Genomic DNA, 10,078 nt, shown 5'->3' with positions numbered 1-10,078 from the left:
CACATTTGATTTCAGTTTGAATGTGATATGGTGGTTAGAGGCATGTTTATTCTGACATTCTAAAGAAAACATTGCCATGTTGATCTGACCCTTGCTGTTGAAATACCAGTGTCTGACGCTCGGCTGTCGCAGATGCACCACCCCCGACATTTATCAAGTCAGATGCTTCATCCTTACCACTCAAACGAGCCCTCCGAGTCAGCGTGTCAGATCTTATAGAGTAAAGCAAATTAACGAGTGCTACCTAGTGGTTAAACATGGAATAGCAGTTGACAAAAACCCCAGCTCTGGTGGAAGAGGAAAAAGTACACGCAAAATCCAGGCTAGAATGGCCTTTGTGTGGGGTTGACACTATTATAAAGGATTGCTACAAAGGCCCAATAGTAAAGAGCCACTCCTTGAGATAATGGTAGTAAAATAAAAACACTACGTATGTTTAACCAGATTTAATATTTTTGAAACATTGGGTTTGGAAAAAGTACAAAAGTGATCAGTACGCCACAGTATGAAACCAGCTCAGTTTGGTGCAGGGCTGAAACGGTACGTTCCTTTAAAAAGCGTATTCTACAGATGTATTTATATAATTAACCAGCCTTACCTGACACACACACACACACTCACTAAAACCGATACAAGTTACACATTTTAAATACATAGGCTGATCCCTGTAATACCTTTACACGTATAAAAAAACATTTTTTTTTTAAAGGCTGAAAAAGTACATTACAGCAGGGGTTCTCAACTTTTGGGGGCCGGGGACTCGTCATACCAAATTCATCAGGGACCCCCTCTTAACCAGAACACAACTCGAGTGAGAAGTAGTAGCATACAAGCTAATACCCTACAAGCTAATGTCCTGCAATTGTACACAATTTTCTACGAGGCAGAGAGAACTTTAATTACAGTGCATTCATGTTCTGCATTTTCTTGGGTGAGAGGGGGAGAAGTAATGAGTTGAAAAATAGATAACTGGTGGAGTACTGTGGATACCAATATCCCTGTGAGCCTCCCAGGGCCATTCTGCCCAAAGTTAAGAACAAACCGTAGATGAATAATATTAAATTGAATTATACCCTCTAAACTTAATCCACGGATCCCTTCAACAAACCTAATTTAATAATTCATCTGTTAGTAATATTCATGATTTTCTTTTTAAATTTAAAACAAAAACTGTTATTTTGAGATCTGGCCGCAGACCTCCTGCATTACCCCCCCCCAGGGGCCTGTGAAACCCAATTTGAGAAACCCTATAATATAGTACAGGAGACCACAATGCTAACTTGTATGTCAGTAAGTCATGCAGTATTACAAATCGTTCCACTACAGAAAAACAGCAAAGCACTACAGCTGTCACAGTGAGAAAGAGGGCAGCCTGAAAGTGTCTCTACAAAACAACAAATTTAAAAATCTCTCATAGAGTTGATGGTTTTTGGACTTTAACGTCTAGAGGTCTCTGCTACTGGCCAGCAATGCTGTTGTCAGTGATCCTTTCGACATTTGCATACATAGTAAGTTGAGAAGGGTCTCCAATAAGGAGGAGTTTCTCTTCCATAATTACATCCATTTAGAAAAATATAATTAATATGTTACGAGAAAGTTGCTGTTGAAGAAAAGACATTTCCCAAACCTGGGCAATACGCTGAGTATGTGGTGAGAAAAAGACCAAAAGCTACAAAATGTAATTGAATAAATAAAATTGCATGACATCCGTAAAAAAATCAAGTGGGATCTGTGATGTTGACAGAATCGTATCCACCTTGCGCAAAACATGCTGCTGGACCCGGGCAGTGTTAACGAGGCTTTCTCCTCATCCACAGTCACATCACATCCAGTGGCAGAGTAAAACTCAGGGTTAGAACATTTAAAACATGTTGAAATTGAGGATGCGTCCTTATTTTCATGCCAACATGAAAGAGGATTTCCATGTATAGCATGGTCACCTGTTTTCCAACGAATAACATAACTGAAAAGATCAAAATGATTGAGAAAACACAGGAAGGAGGGAGGGAAAGGTAGAATGGCATCAGGCTTTCAGTGTTAAAACAATGAAGCCACTGAGCCGTGGTTGGGTGGGCTTGTCGTTACGGTAACAGCAGTGAACTCCCTGTCCTGTCAAACTTCTTGCCCTTTGAGAGGGCGGCCACTTGTTTCAGCAGCTCCCGGTTTTTGGCCTGTAGTAAAAGAAAATAAGTGAGTATGTGACCATCTATGTTTAATGAAAGCCTTTACCACAAGCTAGGAGCGTTTGATTATAGTGCCTTCAGAAAGTGTTCACACCCCTCGACTTTCTCCACATTTTTGTTGTGTTACAGCCTGAATTTTAAAAAAGCGATTACATTTAGTCTTTAGTCAAAAGTATTCAACCCTTTTGCTATGGCAAAATGTGCTTAACAAGTCACATGGGCTCACTGTGTGCAATATGTGTATCACATTTTTATTAAATTACTACTCTCTGTTCCCCACCAGAGCATGTGAGGGGAGTTAAGCGGTTGGAAATCCCACTCATTGAGTGGTGCACCACGCCGGTGCTCCAGGTCTTTCCCTAAAAACCACTCCGCGCTCACAGAAAAACAAACTGGCGCTCCAAATTCCCTCCATTCAAACCGCAATTTAACCAAAACCCATCTATTTTTGTGACCACCTAGACCTACCAATTGGTTTGTAGGTATTGCAACCAAACCATGTGGATTATAATGAAAAGTATTTGAATAAACATGAAAAGAAGCTAACATTTCAAAATAGACTAAATGTCATTAAACAGCATTTAAACACTAAATAGGCCAGTAGCCAGACAGGGAGCCTGAGAAGAAATAATATGGCTTTTAAAAATTCATTTTAGTTCCAAGGCTATAGCCCACACAAGGCTATAGCCCACACAAGGCTATAGCCCACACAAGGCTATAGCCCACACAAGGCTATAGCCCACACAAGGCTATAGCCTACACAAGGCTATAGCCTACACAAGGCTATAGCCTACACAGAAATACATTGTGAAGCATTTGCGAGTGCAACACAATAGGCTGATAGGGACAAACATTTTGTTGTATTAAATAATGAATCTATAAATTGTGCATATAGGTTGTGACTTACTTAGAATGAAATACAAATTTTTTAAAATCTTATTAAAAACGAGTTACGCCAGTCTGTGGCTTCAGGCTCATGTGACGATGCATGGAGAGCAGGACAGCAGAAGATAAAATATCCTCTCTGCACTTGCAGAGCCACTGGGGATGCTAAACACCCTTTTGGCCACTCTTGCCAGGCTGGGCAGAGATCTCCCCCCCCCCCCCGAATACAAAGTTATGTTTGGGGCAAATCCATTTTTATTTATTTACATTTTTTATTGAACCTTTATTTAACTAGGCAAGTCACTTAAGAACAAATTGTTAAGGCTACCCTGGGGCGGCAGGGTAGCCTAGTGGTTTGAGTGTTGGACTAGTAACCGGAAGGTTGCAAGTTCAAACCCCTGAGCTGACAAGGTACAGATCTATCGTTCTGCCCACTGTTCCTAGGCCGTCATTGAAAATAAGAATTTCTTCTTAACTGACTTGCCTAGTTAAATAAAAGGTAAAATATTTGTATTCAATTTTTTACAATGACTGCATACTCCGGCAAAACCTGGACGAAGCTGGGCCCAATCGTGCACCACCCTATGGGACTCCCAATCACAGCCGGATGTGATACAGCCTGGATTCGAAACTAGGGACTGTAGGGACACCTCGTACTGAGATGCAGTGCCTTAGACCACTGCACCACTCGGGATAGCGCCATAGTATCAGACCTGGATAACTATATTTCTGTCTATTTTATTGCGTGGAACATTTAGAATGAAAAGTTAAGATTGTAAATGTGGTGGGTGGTAGAATGGGTGTTAGGGGCTACAATCAAATGTGATAAACTTTCCCAATCTTTCCTCTCTGTGTAGCCTATGGGAAAGTGTTTCTGGTCAGAAAGAACAGTGGTCACGATGAAAGGAAGCTGTATGCCATGAAGGTGAGTCTATCGTCTTCGACATTGTCTGAATATAACACATTACTGAGTACCACTCATATTTTTAAGCATAGTGGTGGCTGGATCATGTTATAGGTATGCTTGTAATCATTAAGGACTGGGGAGTTTCAGGAAAATATTTTTACAGAATGGAGGTAAGCACAGGAAAAATCCTAGAGGAAAACCTGGTTTAGTCTGCTTTCCACCAGACACTGGGAGATGAATTCACCTTTCAGAAGGACAACAACCTAAAACACAACGCCAAATTCTACACTGGAGTATCTTACCCAGAAGACTGAGTGGCCGAGTAACAGTTCTGACTTAAATCTGCGGCAAGAACTGAAAATGGTTGTCTAGCAATAATCAACAGCCAATTTAACAGCACTTGTAGAATATTGAAAATAATGGGCAAATGTTGCACAATCCAGGTCTGCAAAGCTCTTAGACTTACCCAGATACTCAAAGCTGTAATTGCTGCCAAAGGTGCATTTACAAAGTATTGACTCAGGGGTATGAATACTTATGTAGAAACATGTTTTCACTTTGTCATTATGGGGTATTGTGTGTAGAAAATATATTTAATCCATTTTGAATTCAGGCTGTAACAACAATGTGGAATAAGGGGTATGAATACTTTCTGAAGGTATGGTTCATCCTACTGTCTAACTTGTTAGGAAAGTTGTTTGAATCCCATGTGCTTGAGAAGCAACAGGTATGTTGCAATATGAGGTCCTCCCACGACAACTCAGGAAAGCATGCAGTTTATTAGGCTACCGATGAAATAAGTTATGATGAACGTCACAGGGTGGTGAAAGTGCACGGTGATGAGCTTCATGCTCCTCTCCAATAAAATGTCAAGAGTCTTACTATTTGACAAATAAAAATGATCTTGCTCTTTTGTCCATAACAAATCATGTAGGCTATACCTGCACTGTATCTGCAAGCTGTTGGCTAGAGTGCACGTGCCAATACCAGAGTGGGCACATTCACTATAGAGTGCAAAATGTTGAGAGAAAACGATCAGTAGAGTTAAAAATGCAATGGATACCCATTTAACTTGTATATTTATTCGGTACATGGGAATTTAACCACAAAAGGTATTTTTACGTGCACTACGTCATCACGCACTGCCTTTTATGAACAACAAGTCAATTTGATGGAAACATCTTGGATGGGAAATTGTGCGTATTACTTTTATGCAGATTTTAGAATATTCACATGAAACTGTGTTGCCAATTGGATGGAAACCTAGCTAGGGGCCCACAAGATGTCTTGTTTTTTCATGTCTGTATGGTAATTTTTACTCTACCTGTTGCTGTTCCATGGCCTCTTTGTGCACCTTCTCCATGTTGTTCATCTTAACCCTCATGTTAGATTCCTGGTACTGGAAGTCTGCCTTGAGTTCTGTGAGCTGGAAGTACAAAACAAAGAGGGAGACGATCTGGTGAATACAACATGACCAGAAGTCACATTGAACATAGCAAAACGGATAGTTTGTCAAATCAAATCGTATGTCACATGTGCCGAACACAACAGGTTTAGTAGGCCTTACTGTGAAATGCTTACTGACAAACCCTTAACTAGATTTTCTTAACTGCGTTGTTGGTTAAGAAAATATTTACTAGATCAACTAAAGTAACAATAATGAGGCAATATGAAATGGGATACTGAGTCAATGTGCAGGGGTACAGGTTAGTCATGGTCATTTCTACATGTAGGTAGGGGTAAAGTGACTATGCATAGATAATAAAACAGTGAGTAACAGCAGTATAAAAACAATGCAAATAGTCATGCTTGGGGGTATAAGCTGTTATGGAGCCTTTTGGTCCTAGACTTGGCGCTCCAGTACCGCTTGCCGTGCGGTAGCAGAGACAACAGTCTATGACTTGGGTGGCAGGAGTCTGACAATTGAGGCCTTCCTCTGACACCGCCTAGTATATAGGTCCTGGATGGCAGGAAGCTTGGCCCCAGTGATGTACTGGGCCATACGCACTACCCTCTGTAGCACCCTACGGTCAAATGCCAAGCAGTTGCCATACCAGGCAGTGATGCAACGGGTCAAGATGCTCTCAATGATGCAGCTGTAGAACTTTTTGAGGACCCATGCCAAATGGGGGAATAGGCTTTGTCATGCCCTCTTCACAACTCTCTTGGTACCATGATAGTTTGTTGGTGATGTGGACACCAAGGAACTTGAAGCTCTCGACCCACTCCACTACAGCCCCGTTGATGCGAATGGGGGCGTGTTCGGCCCTCCTTTTCCTGTAGTCCACGATTGGCTCCTTTGTCTTGCTCACATTGAGGGAGAGGTTGTTGTCCTGGCACCACACTGCCTGGTCTTGGACCTCCTCCCTATAGGCCGTCTCATCATTGTCAGTGATCAGGCCTACCACCGTTGTGTCGTCAGCAAACTTAATGATGTTGGAGTCATGCTTGGCCACGCAGTCGTGGGTGAACAGGAAGTACAGGAGGGGACTAAGCACACACCTCTGAGGGTTCCCCGTGTTGAGGAACAGCGTGGCAGATGTGTTGTTGCCTACCATTACCACCTGGGAGCAGCCCGTCTCAGCAGTGGTCGTTTAGGGGCATGAATTACTGTGACGATACAATTAGGTGTGTACCTTTCGGTCCTTCTCCAGTATTGTCTGATCCCTCTGTTGAAGCATTCTCTTTAATGACATCACTTCCTCTTTCAGCTGGCTGATCAGAATAAAGTTGTCCGTTCCTCCAGAATCCATAGATTGGGTAATGGAACTACTGATGGGAGAGAGGACAGAGAGCAGGGAAGAAAAGTCAGAAAAAGGAAAGCACCTTAACTCAGATCTTTCACACTGACCCACTTTGTACCATTACCTGCTCCAACACACCTTGATAGCATCTATCACAGAGATGTGTGTTAGAACAATGGAGGTCAAAAAAGTGTCAGTAGGAACCTACTGGATGTTTTCCATGTTTACTTCAAAAGTTAGAGCTGGCTTGTAACTCCTTACATGTGATTGAAACTCCTCTCGTACCTGTCCCCGTTGGATGGCTTCACATCCAGTTTTGGCTTCTTCTTTGGGGTCTCCTTCTGGATCGAAGACGATTTATGGCTGAGGGGAGAACCAACACACAACTTTAGCCACTGAGGCTCTCCATCAGACCTGTGTAAAGTGTCCCAGAGTATACCATAGTTTAACTAAGTTGTATAACTAGGCAAAAAGACTTGTCATAACAGTCAATCAAGACGGGAGGGGGTCAGTCTTACCTCTGCTTCCACAGTCCCTGCTCCTGCTCTGGACTTAGGCTCCCACTGAGTCTACAAAAAGACAATAAAGAACAAACACCAAGTTATCAGAGATTTTTTCAACATGTTCCTTCAAATATCTGACACATGCATCATTACTCAGAGACCACAACATCCTTCCAAAAAGTGCCCGTTCAGCACAATAGATATACAGTATTGTGACAGAGTAGAGACCTGCAGAAGACCCGCATCACAGAGGAAGTAATGGCCTAACAGTTAGAGGATAGGGCTGTGGCACCATGGCCTACTTATGTGAGCTGCTGTGTCTGTGCTGCTGGTGGTGTTGATGATGCTGCTGCTGCCTGGAGTGGTGGTCCTTCTCATTGAGCGAGGAGTTGGAGTGGGAGGAGCTGAAGCCTTTCCTTTGCTCCTTGGTCTTCTGCAGCACACGGCGGTAGGACAGAGTGCATAGCCAGCACAGCAGCTTCCCATCCACCTGACAACACACACACAGGACAGTGGAAAATGGTAAATACGCAATCCCATGAGTGCTGGACAAAGTGTGTTAGGGTATCAATGCAGCGGGTGTGCGTGACTACCTTCCTCCTACCCTCTTCCTTGCGGTCAAATGCACACTGTTGTTTGCACTGCTCACAGGTCTGTGGAGGGCCATACTTCTTCTCTGAGTTAGTGCAACGCTGACACTTTGTTCCAATGAAAGCAGCAATGATGTTACAATACTGGCAGGGTTTAGGCTGAGTGGGGAACAGAAGATTTGGCAAACATAACCATAACGAAGTCAATACATGTTGTAAAATTATAACAGAGGTGTCAATTCAAGTCAAAACTTACCGTCCCAAACTGCTTTACATTCTGGGCACATTTCTTGCAAATTGTGTTTGTTTTGCTGGAATAGAGAACGTGAAAAAGAAATCGCATCAACATCCTGGAACCAATGTTATCACTTACTATATTACATGGTGATGCCTTTGGAATAACAATACCATAAACAGTAAAGGTGATGGAGCAAAACTCGCCTCTCCTGCTGAAACTCTGATCTGCAGTATGTACACTTGACGATGGGATGAGCGATGCGACACTCCTGTTGACACAAGAAACAAAGCAGCTCAAGGCCATTTGCTTAAAAATAAACGCAAACAGATATAATGTAAGACATAACATTTTAAGAATTCACTAAAATCTAAATCAGAGAGTTGTGAGTTTGGTTTGTCCCAAATGTCAAAACCCCTTTGTATGGCGTTATTTAGTGTTATGCATTTGTTTACAACAATTAACCATGCATGGAATAGTGTTCTTACCTTTTATTCAGACACAGGTTTTCAAGCCTTCTGCCCAGTATGTGTGTGTGGTATGCGTATTATGGCAATGTGAAATATGCATTTCCAACGCACCCGCATGAATACAAAAATGTGATAATTTGCCACAAATTTCAACTTGATTTTTGCCATTGAATGAAGAATTTATGTGGAACATAGCCTACACTACTGGGCGAAGAGGGATGCTACACTGTGCCTCCTAGAATTCAATTTCGTAGCTGCCGGTAGGTTAAAGACACTGACGCTGTGGCTACATCGATGATAAATCCAATTTGTATTATTTGTAAAGCGCATGAAGTGTAAACAAATGCTAAATGAACAGGTCATGGGAGACGTAATGTGAAAAGATCTAGCTAGCTAGTTAACCAAATGTTCATCTGACGTTATTTTGTCTGCTACATCCAGCAGACTGCATGAATAGAAAAAACATTTCGCGAATAAATTATATCGTCCTGCGTGTGACATTATCTAACAAGGTGGCCATTTGCGTCCCAGACAGGCTGCAAGGATAATAGTTAGTTGTTACATAATCTATCATCAAAGCCATCGCTTGCGAGAAGTGCTGAATGTGGCCAGAGACCTTATAATTAAACATCCAGGGAGCAGTCGAAATGCATATGAGCCTGTAGCAGTTGCTTTGTAATCTATTCATATTGCAAAATGTGGTGCTAGTTAACTAGCTAGCTATCACCCAAACACTTCCAGTCCAAACCTTGCACAGTTGCTGTCCCTGCGACAGTTCTTCGAAAGGATACCGCTGGTTACACTTCGTACACGCGTACAGGGCCGATGTTGCCATTATCACCCAGATCAAGAAAAAGTCAAAGATAAAAACAAATAGAGTGAAATAGCTAGTCTCCCAGACAATGTGTTGTCAAACAATTTCCTTGGTAGCTAACGTTAGCTAACTAAGCCTGTAGCTAGCCAATAATAGCTAAACTAATGCTAAATAAACAGCTAAATATCTATCATCTCTCTCCGTTGGCTAGCTAACATAAGTTACTTGACATAGGTAGTCAAAAATACTGATCTAGCATCCGCAAAATGTATAAACAAGAGTAAAATGTAAATAGTTTTTTCGCTGTTCTTAGCTAGCTATTCCTATTTTCCCTTTCTCTTTTTTTGTATCCGCAACGTCGTCATTCAAACCGGATGCGGCCAACGACAGAAGAAAGAAAGAGAAGCCAATCATGACACATCATTAGTGCGCGGGACTTTGTAATTTGAAACACAGAAGCCAATCACAGTGCAAAACAACAGAGCGATTAAGTGCCATTAAGCTGCCTCAATTTGTATCACTGTGAAAAGAGGAATATGGAAACAAAGTAACTAGAATGTACATATGCAGTATTACTGTTAGATCTTTTAATTCTAAAAGCTAGCTGCTACATGTAATTAAATGTCACTGTCAGGTGGCTGGGGATAAAAGAGAACAATATATTCATACCGTTGTGTACATTGTCAGAGTCATTCTGAAAATATTAGGCAATGCAATGGTACTATGAATTCTGTTGAAGATTGTGTT

General features: G+C 41.8%; 1 protein-coding gene across 6 annotated transcripts; it reads right to left on the bottom strand.

Moving 5' to 3' along the window:
• Positions 1 to 431: 431 nt before the first annotated feature.
• On the bottom strand, positions 432 to 9,719 carry LOC139418362 (protein FAM76B). 6 transcript variants are annotated; one of them, XM_071167755.1, is made up of 10 exons: positions 9,266 to 9,719; positions 8,254 to 8,318; positions 8,069 to 8,123; positions 7,816 to 7,971; positions 7,525 to 7,712; positions 7,238 to 7,288; positions 7,005 to 7,133; positions 6,612 to 6,747; positions 5,300 to 5,401; positions 432 to 2,171 (listed from the first exon to the last, which is right to left on the bottom strand). In XM_071167755.1, exons 1-10 carry the CDS (start codon positions 9,350 to 9,352, stop codon positions 2,082 to 2,084), a joined length of 1,059 nt encoding a protein of 352 aa, XP_071023856.1. In that variant the 5' UTR covers positions 9,353 to 9,719; the 3' UTR covers positions 432 to 2,081. The 6 variants fall into 6 exon arrangements, with proteins under 6 accessions (XP_071023856.1, XP_071023855.1, XP_071023857.1 ...); XM_071167754.1 differs by having other exon boundaries at positions 6,981 to 7,133; positions 9,266 to 9,697; XM_071167756.1 differs by having other exon boundaries at positions 6,612 to 6,744; positions 9,266 to 9,697.
• Between the last annotated feature and the right edge of the window lie 359 nt (positions 9,720 to 10,078).

The sequence above is a fragment of the Oncorhynchus clarkii genome, chromosome 10 (assembly GCF_045791955.1).
Source record: "Oncorhynchus clarkii lewisi isolate Uvic-CL-2024 chromosome 10, UVic_Ocla_1.0, whole genome shotgun sequence".
Classification (NCBI taxonomy): Eukaryota; Metazoa; Chordata; class Actinopteri; order Salmoniformes; family Salmonidae; genus Oncorhynchus; species Oncorhynchus clarkii.
The sequence above is the reverse complement of the archived record's forward strand: the minus strand, read 5'-3'. Positions and strand labels throughout refer to the sequence as shown.

Excerpts from the sequence above, each read along its gene's own strand:
- LOC139418362 (XM_071167754.1), bottom strand. The coding sequence starts at position 9,352 with ATGGCAACATCGGCCCTGTACGCGTGTACGAAGTGTAACCAGCGGTAT. Across the intron at positions 8,319-9,265 it reads AGGGACAGCAACTGTGCAAG|GAGTGTCGCATCGCTCATCC; the intron begins GTTTGGACTGGA and ends TTGTGTCAACAG. Across the intron at positions 5,402-6,611 it reads TACTGGAGAAGGACCGAAAG|CTCACAGAACTCAAGGCAGA; the intron begins GTACACACCTAA and ends TTGTACTTCCAG.